The 19,983-nt window shown below is 35.1% G+C and overlaps 1 protein-coding gene, 2 long non-coding RNA genes and 3 other non-coding genes across 11 annotated transcripts; 5 read left to right on the forward strand and 1 right to left on the reverse strand.

The window, feature by feature from the left end:
• Window positions 1–980: 980 nt before the first annotated feature.
• On the forward strand, window positions 981–2,493 carry LOC148845396 (uncharacterized). Its single transcript, XR_016102572.1, has 2 exons — window positions 981–1,082; window positions 1,909–2,493. It is a non-coding gene; the product is annotated as an uncharacterized LOC148845396 (long non-coding RNA).
• On the forward strand, window positions 992–1,094 carry LOC148845397 (U6 spliceosomal RNA). The gene has a single exon (XR_016102702.1). It is a non-coding gene; the product is annotated as a U6 spliceosomal RNA (small nuclear RNA).
• Window positions 2,212–2,317, forward strand: LOC148845398 (U6 spliceosomal RNA). Its single transcript, XR_016102744.1, has one exon. It is a non-coding gene; the product is annotated as a U6 spliceosomal RNA (small nuclear RNA).
• Window positions 2,494–7,246: 4,753 nt separating the features above from the next.
• On the forward strand, window positions 7,247–14,616 carry LOC148845399 (uncharacterized). 5 transcript variants are annotated; one of them, XR_016101875.1, is made up of 4 exons: window positions 7,247–7,555; window positions 10,345–10,493; window positions 11,440–11,552; window positions 14,240–14,616. It is a non-coding gene; the product is annotated as an uncharacterized LOC148845399 (long non-coding RNA). The 5 variants fall into 5 exon arrangements; XR_016101871.1 differs by lacking the exon at window positions 7,247–7,555 and adding an exon at window positions 8,640–9,370 and having other exon boundaries at window positions 10,321–10,493; XR_016101873.1 differs by lacking the exon at window positions 7,247–7,555 and adding an exon at window positions 8,812–9,370.
• LOC148845400 (U6 spliceosomal RNA) lies at window positions 9,176–9,280 on the forward strand. The gene has a single exon (XR_016102743.1). It is a non-coding gene; the product is annotated as a U6 spliceosomal RNA (small nuclear RNA).
• Window positions 14,617–16,812: 2,196 nt separating the features above from the next.
• On the reverse strand, window positions 16,813–19,197 carry LOC148845401 (early nodulin-like protein 18). Of its 2 annotated transcripts, none has more exons than XM_088954762.1 (2): window positions 18,807–19,197; window positions 16,813–17,471 (listed from the first exon to the last, which is right to left on the reverse strand). In XM_088954762.1, the coding sequence occupies exons 1-2, from the start codon at window positions 19,012–19,014 to the stop codon at window positions 16,975–16,977; spliced, it is 705 nt and encodes a 234-aa protein (XP_088810888.1). In that variant the 5' UTR covers window positions 19,015–19,197; the 3' UTR covers window positions 16,813–16,974. The 2 variants fall into 2 exon arrangements, with proteins under 2 accessions (XP_088810888.1, XP_088810889.1); XM_088954763.1 differs by having other exon boundaries at window positions 16,813–17,444; window positions 18,807–19,192.
• Window positions 19,198–19,983: the final 786 nt, after the last annotated feature.

A 19,983-nucleotide genomic window follows, 5' to 3' on the forward strand; every position in this document is an offset into this window, starting at 1 on the left:
GTATTGATGCAGCTAGACTAGGAGAGGAGCTCACCGAGCCCTGCTTAAGGTAATGGGCCCTAAAACTGGTCCTCGTTTGAGTTTATGCCTTGCCTTACAGTCGCAAGCCACAAGTGTATGGCTGCAATTTGGGCTGGGTTGGGTTGATGTTTGAGTTAGGGTTAGGGTTGAAATTTATGAATTTTTTTTTTTCAGGTTGGGTTAGGGTTGACCCCTTAGTCAACCCGATCCAACCCGAATCCAACTCTATATTACATGTAATATATAAATATATGGTATATGTAATATATACTATACATTGATCTGTTTAGATGCATGATATTTGTATAACCCCCACCACATAGTATCATGTATTTCTTTTAAGATAATTATTTTACTTAATCCTAATCAGAAAGACTAAAACCTTAATAACATTATTTTATGTTTTTTTTTTTGAAAATTTTATTCTTCATCTCCTCTATGTTGTTTTCCGCCCAAGAAAGATCTATCATAACTCATAATAAACTATAGTCATTTTCTAACACTTGTTTTTCTAAATTTTATACCAAAAGAACGAAAAAAAAAAGTCAACAAATAAATACTAATGAAACATATTATTAATACATATAGTAAAAGTTGAATTAAGATCTAAAATGGAGAAATTCTATGAAGTTTTAAGGGATGGGAAGAAAGTTGGATTGGGCCCAACCTGAGCCCAACCCAACCCAAAATTGACTTCGGGTTTAGTTGGATTGGATTATGGTTGAAGGAATTTAGTTAAGGTTTGGGTTGGGTTGGTCAGGTTGGGTAAGGGTTGGGTTGGGTTGGTCAGGTTGGGTAAGGGTTAGGGTTGGGGTTTAGAACTTAGGGTTAGACCAGGTTCGGCACCTCAACCCGACTTAACCCGGCCCGACTTGCAGTTATACACGAGTGAAACGCTGTCCAATGTCCCACATCGCCTAGCTGATAGAAATAAGAGCTTTTAATTTACATTCATTTGCATGTGTAGAGTGTCTCTTCGGAGACATCCGATAAAATTGGAACGATACAGAGAAGATTAGCATGGCCCCTGCGCAAGGATGACACGCACAAATCGAGAAATGGTCCAAATTTTTTTTTCCACTTTCCCCCCTGAATTGATGTTCTGGACCTTCAAGTTCTTAAAAATTTTCCTTTTTTTGCATTTTGTTGTTGTCGTTAATATTGCTCAATACCAGAACTCATGCTCGTAGGGCTGACAAACAGGGTATTGTTTTAGGTTTTGTTCGAGAAGGAATTTGGTTAAGCTTTTCTTTCTGCTCTTGTCGTTAATATTGCTCTCATTGAGAAACTGAGTATAGTTCTGGGTTTAGTTTGAAAATGAATTTGGTTATGAGTTTTTCTTTTGGCTTTCTTGTATCCTTTTTCTGTATTCGTGAGTAAAAGAAGATTGAAGGCGTTATTTTCTCCTTTTTCTGGCGGAAAAGATAGGTGTTCAAACAAACTGAAATGTATAACTGGGCATGGATGTTCACTGTTAATGATATCTCTTTATCAACTTTATTTGCATTCTGTTTCTTAAAAATCTTAACTTTATTGGCGTTATGTTATTTTGCTCGAAAAGTTCTTTTCTTTTTTAGAATACCAAGAACTGATAATTCACGTTCAGAAGTCTGCCAAGCGTGACTGAGATTAGGTCTGCATCCTGTTGACTCCTCCCAAGATCCCACATAGCCAAGTCCAGCATTCAGTAATGGCTTTAATATATTGACAAGTTACTGGTATAAATTCGTCGTCTTGAATATCAGTTGTTTGTTTTAACAACAAAGACAAGATGGTTGAATTGAAGGCACGATAAACATTTGACATAAACTAGTTTCAAGGATTTTGAAATCTGTTCTTTTATAGGGTGGTAATGCTATGTTCTGATACCGTTTTTGCATTTTATAGGGTGGTAAGAACTCCATTCTTCATCCATTCAACAAGAAAAATCTCCGTTCTTCATTCTTCATGCGCTAATTCACGGGCCTGTTTAGTCTGACTAGTTGATTGTCTAGTCCACTTTACATTGCAAGAAGAGCTTGTCACTCGTCACAAGGATGGAGATAACTGGATCCCGAGCTGAAGTCCTGGTTTGGGCTGTTCATATCTGGCTGTCTAGGTCTGTGATTGTGGTGAGAAGCATGGCTTCATCCCACATGGCTTAGTTAGCAAGTAATGAGAAAGTTGATTTAACAACAACTCGATTATATGGTTTTCTCTTCCGAGACATCTGATAAAATTGGAACGATACAGAGAAGATTAGCATGGCCCCTGCGCAAGGATGACACGCACAAATCGAGAAATGGTCCAATTTTTATTTTATTTCATTATTATTTTTAATGCTTCTGGGGTGGAGAAACAAGGTAAAGTTTCTGGGTATCCTTCAAAGCAAATTGACATAATTTTTTTCTCTTTATTTTTCTCCTTTCTGAATTAGTCAGTGAGAAAACTCTATCAAATGTATAGATGAGTACTCATGGGTGTTCACTTGTTCATAATATCTGTTTTTTTTTTTTTTTCTTTTTAAACAAAACATTTTTTGCCCCAGATGCTAAGAATCATGTTTTGAAATATTAGTGATATCGGTTACTGATCACTGCCATTTCAGAACTCTTGGCGATGAAATTAATGATCTTTAACATTAGACAGTGCTAGTTTAAGGAAAAGAAAATACAGAAAATTGTGCTGAAGGCTCATTAAACATGTGACATAAAGCATTTTCGATGGTTTGGAGGTATTCAGTCAAGGGGATAATAGTGTCTAATTTAGGCTGATCTTCATGCTCCAGACTAGGTTTCAAATTTATATCTTTTTTGAGCTATTTTAGTCACATTATTGGAGTACTTATTTGTGGTCAACTTCAAGCTTTTCAGTAGTTCTCTAATGACATACGGATCTTTCACATATAAATTCTCACTTCTGGATTGTTTTCTCAACCGATATTATGGTCCCTAATGCTATTGTGCATTGCAGCTCTTAATACCCTTACTGCTGCACAATTTCTCACCATATTCATATAACTGAATCTTGCATATAACTGATTAAGCATTCCTTGATCTTCTGTGTTTCATAGAACCTGGTCACTGTTGTTATTGTTTAGTTTACTTTTTTCCCAAGAACTGACAATTAAAGGACTCTGGACATTTCTTTTTTTTTTTTTTTAAGCAAACAAAGGAAAATACATTCATCAGAAAATCAGTACGAGACACAGTCCTTGACAATAGGAGATAAAAGAAAGATCAGGGAAAATGAACCAAGTGAAACAAGAAGAAATAGAACAACTATGTTGTGACTTGTGACAGTGGATGTGCTGCTGTATTGGGTGTTCTAGGAGTGTAATGGACTTGTGCTTCAGTGGATGCCCTCATTAAGTGTCCTGTAGTCCACAATAGTTGTTCCGATGTGCCAGGGAGGTTTAATGCAACCATCCAACTGGAGTTTAATTATACTTTTGGTTTTGGCATTCGGAATCACCCTCAAGCATCAAGGAAGAAAGGCCAAGAATTGAGAGTCCTTTAAAAGCTGCAGTATGCTTTGCAGATATTCCTACTGAGATTTAAGCCCTCATCTAAAAAACTACAATGTGTGTGGCTGATCGGTTGTTTGATCTAGATGATGCCAAATGGAAAGCAAGTCCTGATAGGTATGATTGAGGCACTCCATTACTCTTACATTAAAAAAAAAAAAAACTGCCAAACTAGATTGTCTGAACACATGGAGATTCCTATGACTATGATGCCTGGAAACTGTACATGACCGGCATACCAGATACAACATCTAATACTGCATAAAGCACTTATAGGTGCACTTTATAGCCTAAATTAACGCTTTTAAAATATGTAAAATTGTTTATTTCAATTGATTATCCTCTGAAGAACTTCTACACATTAGAAATTTGGTAAGATATAAGTCTTTAAGAAATGGCATTTTGATTTTAAATCTATATATAGAAGCATGATATAACTATCCAGGTGGGATACTTGTACCATATATGCTTCTAGGATTTTAGGAAAGGGAAAATGAAATTCCCTGTATCCTTGTCCATGTCCATGTTCATGTCCGATCTGGGCATCATATCTCATCTCACTTGTTTTTTCTTGTATTTTGTTTTTTCAATTGATTGGCCTGGTCACCCCCAACCAAATTTGTCAATGGTAATGTAAGATCCTTTACACCGTTTAAAAACAGGGAGATGACAATAGAGGCACCCAAGAGAACTCTACTGAGGCATGCTGTATGCGTATCCATCTTTGGGCCAAAGAATCAGCTAAAACACTAAATTAAATACATTCCTTTGGGATTTATCCAGAGAAGGGGAAGGGAGAGGGAGGGAGGAAGAGCTAAGAAAGGATCACAACTCCCTAGCTCTCGCTTTTTATGCTCCGAAGTCTCTCTGCTTTGAAACTAGCAAGTGAAGTGAATCCGTGCAATGCATGCGCTTTAATAGAAAAATGAAGTGGTTGAGGGCTATGGAATATTTAAAAAAGATTGTCATAAAATTTGATTTAACAATTGTTTTAAAGTGATTGAATGAGAAATTTTGAGATATTAGAAATGAGAATAATGACAAATAACCAATATTTATGTTAAAATGTATAAAAATCCAAAATAAGAAAAAAAAAACATCCTTCCCTGTAAATAAAAAAAAAATTGTAAAATAAGTTAGAGGACTTTCAAACCTGAACAAAACCCAATTCTAATCAAGCTTGGGTTAAGTGTGAAGTTGGGTTTGGGTTAACAAACTTGGGTTGCTGCTAGTGGGGTCATTATCCTTAACAGGACCTTAAACCTTAACCAAACCAACCCACCCAATCTATTCCTCTGCTTTATTAGAGACTTAGGAGGGATTTGGAGAGATTTAAGCGCCCATTTGATTCACTGGAATAGTCTAGAATGAGAATCAGAATGGTCCAATTGTTTGGTTAGGTAGAATTGGAATCTGATTTCCATTCCTGAAGGAATGGCATTCCTCCATTTGAATGCCACCACCCTTGGGAATAAAAATTTCATTTCAGCCGATTCCATTTCCAACTATGAACCAAGAAGAGAATAAGGAATTTAATGAGTGAGACTCTTGGCCTTCCTATTTCTTCTATTTGGTTTGGAGTTTGTATGTATACTTCATATGCATTGAAAATATAGCCCCGAACATTTAGGGGGTGCTTGACAATATGGTTGACTTTGTTTTGGAAAACAAAAAATCTGCCATGTTAGCAAAATTATATTGTTTTTGCTGATATGGTAACAACCATGTTATCGAACACCTCCCTTAATAATTTAGTGATGAAAATAATCCGACTGTTCAAGTTCACATAATTTGAATGAAAATGGCAAAAGCATCTCCTATTAGCCAAGTATACACTTTCAGAAGAGCAACACCAAATCAAATAAAACGGAAGATGGAAAATGAAATGTTTATAGCTACGCAAATTGTAGCAAATCATAACAATAAGACTTCAAGGTGGTTTTGATTCACAAAAATGAAATGGATTTCAAAAAATATAAGAAATAAATAGCAAACTCCCATGACCCACTGATACGGGCAGTTGAACCATTAATCCGTTCAACTTGGATGATGGTTTTGGCAATGGACCATCCGTTTAGATTGGACGATTGAATCCCTGACCCAGAAACCAATGGCCAAAGCAGTTTTAGTTCCAAGTTGGAACACACACAAGAAATTATTTATATCTGTGGAAGTGTTAATGTGATTTATATAATAATAATAGGTGGTATTTGTTAACACTTCAATTTGATATTTGAATTACATTTACTATTTACTTAGATATGTATGTTATTTGAGCTTTTTAATTGGATAAAGCCCAATAGAATGGCCCAAAACTGTAGCAGAATGGTTTGGTTTGATTTCTATACTAAAACGGTTTGATTTGGTCTATGAAAATTTCAAACTGTAATTTACCAATTTGGTTTGAGATTTTTTCCAAATCAAATCAAATCCAATCATAAACTCTCCTAATTGGGAGGGTTGAGGTGTGGTGGCTTCTGACTTTCTAAAATGAGCCCCATATGAACAGTCTATAAGCTATGTTTAGTGGAAAATATGTAGAACCTAAGTCAATTGCCAGTAATGAATTAAATTGATCCAACTTCAGTTGAATCTTCAACTCAACCCTCTCAAACAGGCCATAGTCAATGTTTATGGGTAAGCTTAGTTTCGTTATCAGTCAATATTCATTAATAAAATCCATGAGTATTGGCCAATATAAACCTATCCGGATTTCATTATCACAAAATTTTCAATGCACAACTGCAAGTATTGTGAGAACGGAGTGAAAACCAATTTTGGTAAGGATAAAATCTTAAAGCTCCTTTTGGAATGAATACAAATACAAATATATACAGTGCAAATGCATACAAAATAATATAAAATTCAAGGTTTCAAACTCTGCATATTTATATTTGCAATTTTCATGAATTTATATTAGTACAACCAAAAATTGTACCGCAAAATAAACAAACCGTTCGGTGTACAGGTTAGGCAAATAAGAAGGAAATGAGAAAAAGACAAAGAATTTAAATGTAAAAAAGTCAAAGAAGAAGATTGAGCTTTATGGGCAAGCCAGTCGGCCACTTAGACTTATGGAGTCTTGTATAGAATATTAAAAAAAGTGCTCCAATTTCTACCTATTATTATGATATTACAATCGGATTGGGTATCAGGAAAAAATGGATTCAGGATATGATCTGTTCTCTATGAATGAAACTATGAATGAAATAAAGACAGAATAATCAGGAAGTATAGAATTGACCTTTTTTTAGTACTTCACTTTTTCGCCGATTCCATTGCTCAAAAAAGATTCGTAGCTAAGAGAGATATTTTTCCCCACTTGTTAGTAGAATTTGTGGAATACAATTAAAATGTGTAGGGGTGAGCATAATTCGGTCAAAACTGAAAAACCGAAATTTCAGTTTAATCGTTTCGGTCTAATCGGCTCTTCGGTCGGTTTTGATTTTGTTGTTCGGTTTTTTTGTATTTTGGGTTTCGATTTTGGTTATCATATTTTATAAATTGGTTAATGAAAAAACCGTTTTACAATTATAATTATATATTTTTAATATTATTTATTTTATAATTTATAAAGAATGAAAGAGTGAAAAACAAGTAAAATGGCACTTGCTAGTTTTCGAAATAAGAAGAACGTAAAAGAGTAAAAGAAAATATTAAAATAGCAATTAAACCCACTATCCAGTAGGTCAAAAAGCAGAGATTAACGTAAAAGAGTGAAAGAAAACATTAAAATAGCAGCCGAATGTCTGAACCCACTACCCAGTAGGTCAAAAAGCAGAGACTCTCACTTGCATTTGCCTACCTCTCTGTTTTGAATTCTACTCTATTTCACCGGATCAGCACTGCCACTGCAGCGTGGCAGAGTATTGTTGCTAGCTAGTTAGTGGCTGCCCTGCCTCACGAGCCCAGCCATCTTCAATTATTTTGCTACAAAAGAGATTGTCTCTATCTCAGCTTTTCTCATACAGTACCATTAGAAAAGGGTTAAGTCAAATGTGTCTCTACAATCAAATATCAATTGGACAGGTAACCCCTTCTTCTTCTTTTTCTTCTCTGTTTTTAATAGAACACAGACTGAAAGAAGGCTTGCCATCATTGCCGAGTGCCGCAGCTACCGCTGCATCTTCCTCTGTTCATCTTCAGTTTCTTCTTCTTCTTCTCTGTTTTGGATAAAACACATATTGACAGAAGGTTTGACTTAATGAATAACCACATAATTGGTATACACGTTTTTTTATCTTGGTGAAATGAGACTCAGGTTAAATAATTTTGGTTTTAACCAAAATAACCAAAAAGAAAATTCGATTCAGTTTATTTGATTTTCACATATTTTAATTTCGGTTAAATTTATCATATTGTTAAATTGATTTTTAAAATTTCGATTTTTTTGAACCAAAAAAAACCGAATGCTCACCCCTACATGATGGTACGTCAGGCCTCTCTCAAACAAATCTCTCATCTGAATGCAGCTTAAAATTACATTTCTCAGCTTTCATAGAATCTTTACCTTGTGCTTGAGACATGAGATGACCAGCTTCAAATCGTCTTCAACGATAATGGATAATTCATGAAATTCAATGTTAAAATATGGGCTTCCCAAGCAGCCCATGCCTCCATTTGGTTAATCGTGCATGAGTCAAGTTTATAAGATTTAGCGTCTAGAACTCAACCTAGATGATAAAAAACTATGCTTATAGCAGAACACTGGCCGTCTTGTCTAAATTGATTTTAATGATGCCAAGCTTTGGATTTTCACATGATGGGTTTCCAAATTTTCTCATTATGGGTCTTTGACCCTCCAATGGGTGGTTTTGTAGGACAATCCTTGATGAAATGTTCAATATTTTCCTGTTTTCCACATAAACTACAAAGATCCCCATCAAAGATGCTAAACCCAATGATCTAGGTGCGAAGATCATAACACATGGGTCCCAAAAATTGTCTTCTGCAGCACGGAAGGTGATGCACCTTACCATTGTAATGACTTGAAAAGCGAAATCTTCCTGTTTCAGAAAGAAGTTATACTTCACCACTTAGCAAAAATGGTCCCATCTTTCCCTGGAAAAACCAACTCTTTTTCCTTTTCCCATGTACATTCCGTGCAATAGAGCAAACAAATTTGTTTCCTTAGTCGTCTTCTTCGTTTCATGGTTTCCTGGGATTAGCAGGTAGGCCACTAAGACTATTTCTGGGTAGACAATAAGATACGGCCAATGGCAAACGATGGAAGATCTCTTTGGCATTTTGTCAAATAGTTAATGGATTTCAAGCCGTGAAGCGATGAAAATGACAATACAGGGCTACAAAATGTTGAACAGCGTCGTTATATGAAAACGGTACGGTATATAAAAGCTTCCCTGCTTGTTGCCAGCAATGTAGTGATGATGCAGCCGGATGGGGGCACAACAGTATTTGACCTCACCCAACCAGAACCAGTATGGCTTCCCTGCAATGTATTGATGCAGCTGGACCAGGCGAAGAGCTCATTGAGACATTGAGTCCTGCTTTAGGTTATGGACCCTAAAATAGCCCTGGTTTGAGTTTCAGCCTCACTATCACAAGCCACAAGTGAAACGCTGTCCGAAGTCCCACATCGCCTAGCTCAAAAAAACAAGAGCTTTAATTTACCTTCGTTTGCATACTAAAGTGTCTCTTCGGAAACATCCAATAAAATTGGAAAGATACAGAGAAGATTAGCATGGCCCCTGCGCAAGGATGACACGCACAAATCGAGAAATGGTCCAAATCTTTTTTGGCAATTTTCTTTTGGAAACTGACTGTCTACGTGCTTGGATTTTCAGTTTTCATTGATGATGAGCTCTGAGAACGATTCTATTAGAGGTATTCGGAAGGTTAAGCCATCTGTGTTAACTCTTTTTTTTTTGGCGTTCTTCGTCCATTTTAAAAATCTCTGCTTTTGGGGGAGAGAAACAAGGTAAAGAGACTGGGTATCTCTCAAAGTAAATTGGGATAATTTTGTCTCTTTATTTTTCTCCTTCCTGTATTAGACAGTGAGAAAACTCTATCAAATGTATAGATGGGTATGGGTGTTCACTTGTTGGGGATGAAATTAGTGACCCTTAACATTAGAAAGAGTTAATTTAGGGAAAAGAAAGTACAGAAAATTGTGCTGAAGGCTCATTAAACATGTGACATAAAGCATTTTCTATGGTTTGGAGAGTATTCAGTCAAGGGGATGATAGTGTCTAATTTAGTCTGATCTTCATGCCCTAGACTAGGTTGCAAATCTATATCTTTTTTGTGCTATTTTGGTCACATTAGTGGAGTACTTATTTGTGGTCACCTTCAAGCTTTTCAGTGGTTCTCTAATGACATACAAATCTTTCACATATAAATTCTCATTTCTGGATTGTTTTCTCAACAGATTTCATGGTCCCTAGACCCTAATGTTATTGTGCATTGCAGCTCTTAATATTTCAAGGCCCTTACTGCTGCACCATTTCTCACTATATTCATATAACTGAATCTTGCATAGAACTGATTAAGCATTCCTTGATCTTCTGTGCTTCATATAACTTGGTCGCTGTTATTATTGTGTAGTCTACTTTTTTTTCTCCAAGAACTGACTGTTAAAGGAATGGACATGATTTTTTATTTGCTACCTCTGTGTTTGTTTCTTCATGGCATCAGCATTTGTGCCCCTATCTTTTTATTTTGTCATTAATTCCTGTTTATCTTTAATTGAGGTAATTTATATTTCCTGATTCCAATCATTTATTTTCAATTTCCATTTTTCTTTGATCCTAATTTAAGCACAAATAATTTAACAGTGGATATGGCTTTAAATAGAACAGATTGGCAAAACAGGATTAATGTAGCTGACCCCATATAGTTGGGATAAGGCATGGATGATGATGATTTCTCCTCCATCCATCCTAGCTTGGTATATTTTTACTGCACCAACTGTTTTATTCCGAACTTTGCTGCTGCACATTTTTATAAGGTTAGTATAGGTTAATCTTCACCTTTCTTCTGCATTTTAATTGTTATTTTTGTTTCTGTAATCTATAGGCTGGGTTATGAAACTCTGTTTTGATTTTCTTTTGATCCTCAATATAAATGTTTAATGAATTTTTAGTTTTACTGTTTAATGTTTTACCTACCTTGTGTTTTGTTGTCATCTTACTTTCTTGTCATCTACCCACTGGAAAGACACTCTTTACAGACAGAATTAGAGGTTCTGACTTGTAACTGGGTTGGAGATTTGTATGATATACCAGATACAACACCTAATATTGCATGGGCACTACCAGATGTACTCTATAGCAGAAACTAACCCTTTTAAAATATGCAAAATTGTTTATTTCAACTAATTGTCCTCTGAAGAACTTCTGCACATTAGAAATTTGGTAAGATACAAGTCTTAAGAAATGAATCTTGCTTCAAAAACTATATACTTATCTAGGGGGGATACTTGTACCATATATGCATCTATGATTTTAGGAAAGGGAAAATGAAATCCCCTTTATCCGTATGCATATGTCCAATGTTATATCCGATCTGGGTGCCATACCTCACCTCACTTGCTTTTTCTTGTATTTTGTTCTTTTAATTGATTGACCTGATCACCCCCAACCAATGCTTTACACCATTTAAAAATAGGGAACAGAAAATAGAGGCACCCAAGAGAATTATACAGAGGCATGAAACTGGAATCAAACAATCTCTGTGTGTATCCATATTTTGGCCAAAGAATCAGCTAAATACTAAATTAAATACATTCCTCTAGGATTCATCCAGAGAGGGGGAAGGAGGAAGGGAGTTTAATATTGACACTTGAGTATAACACAATACCAAATGGGAATATGAATGTTTAAACTTTCAGTGTGAAACAATCTTATTTAACGTCCAATTCATTTAAGAACTTCCTTTTGGGTTCTCTATTGCAGCAGAGGAGAAGGCTAAAACTGCAATGTCAACTACTCTAAACTGAAATTTGCTGGGTAAGAATCCTGATGGAAGCACAAAGACATGGTTGGTTGGTTCTTAATATCATCACAAGGTTAGCAGTTACTCAACGAAATCAATTTTATCGCATCATTGATAAGGTTTTCATTTTTCAGGTTATTGTAGGCATTTGTTCCATCTTCTATATCTACTCTTTTCAAGATGTTCTGGTTTTATTGCTATAGCGTCCAGATTAGCAAGAAGGAATATGGCTGCTGAATTTCAAAATTCTACAACATGTGTCGAGTTGCTTATTGTAGCTGACTAGCTGTGAGGCATGCTTGTGCAGTCTCATAAAAAGAGTTTAATTACAGGTGCCTCAGCTTGTTTGAATAGAAGCCCACACTGAACATGCATTGAAGTCACTTCTGTAGCCTTTACTCAAGTTTAATCGAGCTTGGACTTCGGCTGTGAACCTCAAAACTTTATATTGAACCAGTCAAGGAGGAGCAGCTTAAGCCTTCTATAGTTCTGACACCCCACTGTTAATTTATCAATCCTTGGAGCTATACATTTTCAACACATTTTATTGACAAATCCCGATTAAGTGATAGGGTTTTTTCTCGACCCCACGAAAGCCAAATATATGATAATGAATATGGATCTATGTAATACTTGTAACGTGTTCAGAGACTTCAAAGTCTTTGATGGGAGGACTTTCTGAATGCCTCAGAAATGCCTATAAATAGAGATGGTCACCCCTTAGCAAGGCGTCCTCTTAATCGTTTCTATCCCATCTTTGGAAGCCTAGAGTCAGTGGAGAGTGTTTGAGTCCAGCCATAGCTGAGTAAGAGTTTTTTCAAGCCTTGAGTAGCCAAAATGGAAGGTATGTGCCTATTTGAATTTCTCTTTAGTTTTAAAATGCTCAGAGGTGAATGTTATGCCGATTTCTAACAAATTTTTCTACAATACTTGGGCTGCAAATTGTATTCATTTGTCTGACCTCAAATACAAATCCAATCAGGTTGATTGCGATTCGAATTCAACAGATGAAATCACGAAATATGGACTATCCTCAGTCAAATAATTTACAAAATACTTACTATGAATCTATTGATAAACTTGGTTTATTTGTAATATGTTTATTACAAGTCTCATAAGAATTATTTTTAATTTATTTGTTCATTATATAAAATATTGGTTCATTTTATTAATAATATAAAATATAGACCAGTGATTTCCAATTATTTTGCACTTTAGGCTCAGTTTCGAAAGTGTACAAATACAAATATGTACAGTACAAATGCATACAAAATATAAGGTTTTGTACTCTACAAATTTGTATTTGTACTCCTTCCAAACTGAGCTTTAATCTGTAGACTACCTGCTTCCAACTGGTGTGCCATGAGCATAACAGTGTTGGCATGGATTTCAAAAAGTCAAAACTCTTTCTAGGAATCAAATTAATATTGAATCAACCTCTAATTGGTCTTGAAGCGATTATTTTATCCAATCTGTTATTGGGGGGTCTGTTTCCAAATTCCTAGAATAAGGAATGCCAAATGCAGCCTTAGTATTGAAACTTTAGTGCAAAACAAGCTTATTGATATGCCACATTCATTTAAGATCTCCCTCCCTTTTGATGCTCTATGCTATATTACCAAAGGGTATATACGTGCACAACAGAAGAGAGTGTTAAAACTTCAATGTTAAATACTCTAAAATTCTAGACTGAAATTTGCTGGGTAGGAATTCTGATGGAGACAACAAACATGTGGCTGGTTGGTTCATAATATAATAACAAGGTTAGCAGTTTTTAACGAATCAATTTCCCTTCATCTCTTTATCATCAAGCTTGATAAGGTTATCGTTTTTGAGATGTAGGTATTTGTTCCCCCTTCCTTATGTACTCTTTTCAAGATGTTCTGGTTTTATATCTGTTGAGTCTGGATTAGCAATGATGAGTAGCTGCTGAATTTCAAAAAACCCTACAGCATGTGTTGGGATGCTTATTTTAACTGTAAGCAATCCTTGTGCATTTCACAAAAAGAGTTCACAGGTGAACTGTTGTTGCCTCAGCTTGCCCCTGAACATACATTGAAGTTTTATCACTTCTATTAGCCTTAATATGGTTATGAGCCTTACTCTTTCTTTTTTGTTTTTCCCCTCTCTTTTCAGAGTAAGAACTGTAGGACTTCAGTAATTTAACAAAAGAGAATACACCCATTCCTTGGCTCTTGTCATTCTTACAAACCAAATGAGCTATTTGGTGAGCCAGGAAATTTTGTAATTAGTTATAATTTTATATGCATAATATTTACTAAATCAAAGAACTCCATAAGATTGATCACTTGGTCCTTCAAAGGTTTTTGTAACCAATTAGGTGAATCAAACGTACTATTCATACTATTTACAAGGCCCAATGCATCAGAGTAGATATTGACCTTCCTGATACCCCCCTTCTGCTAGCTTCCTGTAATGCCTTGATAAATGACCACCACTCAGCTTCTGCTTCTACTCGAACCCTGCAAGTATATCCTGCTTCACATATAATGTAATTATTTTCATTAAACAATACAAAATCTGCAAGTATATCCTACTGTGCATATTCTGAGTTTAGTAAAGTGAACTGATGGATGGAAGGTAGATATTCTTGCCTACTGTAGCAAATGAACAGGATGCAAAAGGGTATCCTGTATTATCATGAACAGTTGCATCCATGGCAATTTTTGCTCTTTGTTGAAGTATTCTGACGCCAGAATAGAAATATTTGAAAGATTTCCTTGTTTTGTTACATCTCAGGATTGACACCAAGTTGAGCCAAGAGGAACACTGCTCGAGCATATGGGCAGGTGAAGAACAAGTGGACCACTGTTTCCTCACTTTGATTGCACAGGACACAACTTTTCTCAGCTCCTGTGATACCACCATACTTATTTTTTGTGTTTCTTTGGAGATTTACATTTTTAAATACATTTCATTGACAAATCGAGATCATCTTTGTTGTTCCTCCACCTTCAAATTGGCTTGAATCCGTCAGACTCGTATCGTATAGCTTTGCAATATATTTCTGTTTGAACAAAATTGTGTGCGAGTCCTATTATTAAGGCTGCATTTGGGGTGTTGCAGACTTGCAGAGCAAATTTATTTGAATTGATACAAAACTATGGTAGTGCAAATGATTTGGGTGCCAATTCTGATTCATTTTTGTTTCAAATTTTATCTTATTTTGTTTGGTTGAAGTACAAATGAGGTAAAATAAGACCCAATGCAGAAGATAAAACTCAAAATAAAAGTAAACCAGAATTTGTATTCTTTTCATGCGCACTCTTATAAATGTGTACTAATGCAAATAAAATTGTACTGCAGCCTAAAATAAATTGCCTTGCCATTTGTCTTGCACTTGTGTAGCTCTCATTTTTTCTATCAAAAAAAAAAAAAAAAACACCCATCACCAGCTTTATGCAAGAATTACTCCCTTCACAATGATTAATTTGAGACAAAGTGAGAAAGGGGGATGAGGCAGAAATGATGATCAATCCATCGGGAAATTCCTTGCAATAATGAAAAGTTGAAAACAATAAATTAGAGCCAGGAGCCAGCTCCAGCTTAGGATCGCTCAATAAACAATTCAAATGTGTTTACCCCTGCGAAAATGGAATGTAGTTTAAATATTTTTATTTTCTAAATAGGACGAGGCCCACTTAGTAGCCGACCCCTTGTAGTTTGGATGATGATGAGTAATGAAGTGGTGGAGGACGAGGCCCGCTTAGTATTAATAATAGTTTGTGGTTCTCATCCAAGCCATCCCACCCCCAAGTGTTTGTAATTGATGTAGTTTTCTTGAAAAACTGCAGTCACATCAGCATCACGTTTGAAATTTATTTTTGCAATTTACACCTGATGCTGGTTTATATATTTTTTCGAAAAACGTTTTTTCAGATCAGGTCTTCGAAATTGGAAAAAGTGATATAATAAAACGTTCATTTTTTGTGTGTTTTCTCATTTTTTTCCTGATGTAATGTTCAAAAATGTCTATGTGACAACAACCAGAAATGGTCCCAAACAAAATAAATTAAAAAAGAAAAACGTTTTTTTTTTTTTGAGAAAACAGCATGTTATGAAGAACCAAGCACTTCTCAGAAAATGGCGTTAGTTCCAAACATTAAATGCCCTCAAGAAAATGGTAAAAAATCAAATGAATCAATGTTGTCAGACTAATAGGAGAAGACAGATGCTCATTTTAGAAAAAAAAAATTCAAGTACAAATATATACAGTATAAATATAAACTTTAGAAATACCATACACATATTTGTATTTGCATTCTTTCTAAACTAAGCCTATGTTTTTAAATATTGAAACATATGGTATGATATGTATTGTGTTCTTGTTTTCTGAGGGTTGATATGCTACCACATGGGTTATTTCAGCTCTCTAATTTCCTTGATTTATTTTAGTGTAAGGGTGTAAATGGATCAAATTCAAATCGAAATAATCAACATCTAAATTCAATTCGATATCCAACGGATATTGAAAATCAATGTTTGAATTCAAATTTAATTAAATATTCGAACATTCAATTTGATTTGAATTCAACCGATTAATTATTTTAACTAATTAATAAATATATAAAAATAAATATTTTATTTATAAAAAGTATATAAATATATAAATTATATAAAATATTTATATAGTATATATAAAAATTAAATAATTAGTCAAATTCAAATATTTATTGAATTGAATCATGTCATATCTGAATTCGATTGGATTATATTTAATCTCAAATTCAAAATCGGATTTTCAAATACCATTGACACCCTATTTTAGTGTACCTTTTATTTGACTAAATTACCAATTAATCCCTGTTAATTACCACCCTCAGAGAAATTAAAAAAAAAAAAAAAAGACTGGTAGTCTGATTTCACTTGGTCTCCTTGGTTTTAAATGGCCTTGCAAGCAGCATTCTTTTTCCTCAATTAACATATATGCAGTGTAAACATGGTAAAACGTTTTGGAACTAAATCTTGTTAGTTAGTGAAAATTCTGACAATGCCAAACTATAAATCATTATCAAGCTATATTAATCTTGCAAGCAGTTTTCTCCTTCTCTGTTGTTTTCTATCAAACCAAACACAGCCTTAATAAATCCCTGATATTGGATGCACTTTACTTTCTTCTTTTTTGTGTCTGCTCCTGGAAATCCAACAGAATACAAATAGTTTAGTTCCTCTTTAGTTAATTATTAATTCTTCGAAATTGGTCCCACTAAGAGATATAAGGTCTAACTAACTGATTATCTTTAATCATCTTGTTGATCAAAATAAATTTAGATATTTCCTCCAAGACCACTCACCTAATCCGCATTGTCCCATTATCAAGCTAATCAACATCTCAACTGTTGAATCACATTGATACAAGTGTAACACTCTACAATGTACAAGATCACATGAAATCCCCAAGAGCACAAAACAACCAAATCCTAGAGAATTCTATCCTCTGCAATGAAAAATAAATGAATGAACAAATAATGAAATCACCCTAGAAGACAAACTAACACTACAAGCACCAAAAAACAGTTAAGTTTCCCCTGCAATGTCCTCAAAAACATGCCTAAAGAAACAGATCCTGACGTAGCTTGAAGATCTCCAGCTTCCTTAGGATTGCTGAAATTTGATGGAATCACAGTATCTGGCACCGGATTATTGTCGTCAACAATGGGGCTCATCGGAGGTGGTGCTTCAGCTGGTTGGTCCTTCAGACTTTCCGGCAATCCCTCACCATGTGTGACATTTATTTTGAAGCGTTGGCCATGCTTGCATTGCTGACCATCGTAATCACCAGAAAAGAAATATGTCCTCCCTTCTTTTGTGAGTGGAACAGCAATTGCTACTCTTTGAGGAGCTACTGCAGATGGGTGTGTAGCGGACCATAGAATGGTGTCGTGATCATTAGCATTTGCATAATCGCACCGCTTGTATGTCGTGAAGTTGTATGTCTGGACAACTGAGTGGTTATTATCAGTGTGAAAAACTGCATTGGAGGCAAAAGCTTGAGTAAACAATTTACAGGCCAACACTGAGTGACAGTAAATCTAGGAGAGGAGTCATGAACCGTAAAGAAGACTGTTTATAAACGAGATATCGCATACATGGCACATCAGTACATATAGTGGTAAAGGATGCAGGAACAATTCCTCAGCCACCTATGATCTATCATGCTAGCTGTGAAATCTACACCTTTGCTACAGATAAGATGCTTGAAAGGCTGACTTTATAGTCCTTAAGGCTCAGTTTGGAAGGAGTACAAATACAGATATATACATTGTAAAACCTTGCATTTTGTATTATTTTGTATCTATTTGTATTGTACATATTTGTATTTGTACTCTTTCCAAACTGAGGCTAAGTCTCATACCATCTACTCTATTTACATTTACTTCTGCATTTGGATTTCAAGAGTGGAAATGTGGAATGGATTTCAATTTTAGTCTGACTCAATATCTTCAAAATGAACTGACTAGACTTTTGGGAGGAACTTTAAATAGGAACTTGAAATCTGCTAATACCCAGAATTCAAAGTTTGTCCATGTTTTTTATGAATTTCATAATGCCAAAAAAATGTCCAAATGATAGGAGTCCAGAGATCTGAGGAATTGGCAAATCCAATTCCGCCTTCAATACCAAATTCTACTGTAATCCAAAAATGCAAGCTAAACTGTATATAATTTCACACAACTAAACATTTTTGGCCTACAGAAATGGATGAAATTTTCTGAGATGAAACTATATCCAATACTTGGGGTTTCTTCAAGCAAACTGCAGAGCACTAGAGGAAAATTGGAACAAATGAGAATCGGGAAATATTTGTCTGCTACTAGAGGAAAAGAACTGAAACTAAAGTGAAATTCGATCAATGCAAATCCTGAAAATACATTCGTTTCTTTCCCCTTCAAAAGCTTGCTTAGTCGAAATTGTATAGCCAAAGGTCCGAGAAAATAAAAAAGCAAAACGAGAATCTTCAAATGGGTAGACAGAATTGCTCGTAAGAGTGCTATATCGCTGCAGACATCCAAACTGCAGGTCTTCACAATTTTATAAATTCAGATGCAAATTACCTCAAATGGGTATGACTTATTTCTCCAGTCTGATACCTTTCATGTTTTTCTTCAACTAGTTATTGATTTCCTTCACCAAAGAAGAAACACCAAGTGAAAGGTAGTGAACTGTGACAAACAACAGATACAGAATGTGCTACAGAAAGACCAATCAATAGAGATCGTGGAGATTCGATAGAGAATTGTTGTCATAAGCTAGACAGAGAAACATCTAAACATAGAATTGTGCTTTATGGTTCGTATTGACTTACTGAGAAAATCTCCCAAGCTGAAGTTCTTGCCAGCAACCCACCTTTGGTAATCAACCTTGGGATTCTGAAGTTTGTCGTACCAACCCAAAGAGTCGCCAACTGTGTAGTTCTTGTAAGCTTTGACAGATCCTAAAAAGGAGAGGATCAGTGCACAGAAGAGGAAGAAGGATAGAAGACTTAATCCGGAAATTCTTCTTCTCTGTTCCATCTTTCTGAGCTTCGAGAACCTGGGAATGGAGATTGGCCTTTTGAGGAATAAAAGAGAACGAACTGAAGATGATAAAAGATTCGCTTTCAGAATGACCTTACTTTTCGTTACAATTACCAAACCGGCTTTTGCGTAAACCAGTGAATCGAATGGTTGCAGGTGTAAATTTGCATTGAACTTGAACATGTGTTGATTAATTTTTTGGCATAAAAAAATTAAAGAAAATTTAATTTTTCATTTATTATCAAATAGATCCATTAAGTCAAAACTCGTTGAATTAATCTATCAAACTAGTTTACAGTCGGGTCCGGTAGCAAACTAGTAATAGCATTTTGGGCTGCTTGGGCCCAGCCCAGCCTGCACCAGGCCTGATAATATGTCTGGGTCTAAAGTCCGGATCGGACTTCAGGCTTGTCCATATGAATTAATAAAATTATATCTAAAAAATTTAATTTTTAATTTAAATTTGCAAAACCTGATACATATATATATATAACCGAACCAACTAATCCGATTATGTCAATTCTGGTTCGATGGTTATATTTCAATTAGCAATTGGGTCTGGACCGATTCTTGTCTTGAACTGTTTATATAGTTAATAATATATAATAGTTTTCTTTTTTCATTTTTCTTGTAATTTTTGATATATTTTATGACCAAGAGGGTAAATTTCATAGATAACAAATAAGATAATTTTGATTAAAAACACTTATTTTATCAAACATATAAACAGTTTACTATGTTATCAGCATTTTTATTAAGACTATATAGTTATACCGACCCGATTCATTGACAGCTCCAGATGTCTGGGCCTAAAATTTAAGGGCCGTGGGAGTAAACAGGTAGCGTTGTAACTTGCAAGTGGCAAAAAACGCAAATAATAAGCAGATTGTGGCCATTTGGGTAGGGAATATGGAATTCTTGTTTCCTGAATTTAGAAACCGAAGAAGTGAGAATGAGGTGTAAAGT

The sequence above is a fragment of the Nelumbo lutea genome, chromosome 7, assembly GCF_056320005.1.
Source record: "Nelumbo lutea isolate HS-2025 chromosome 7, American lotus-T2T, whole genome shotgun sequence".
Lineage (NCBI taxonomy): Eukaryota > Viridiplantae > Streptophyta > Magnoliopsida > Proteales > Nelumbonaceae > Nelumbo > Nelumbo lutea.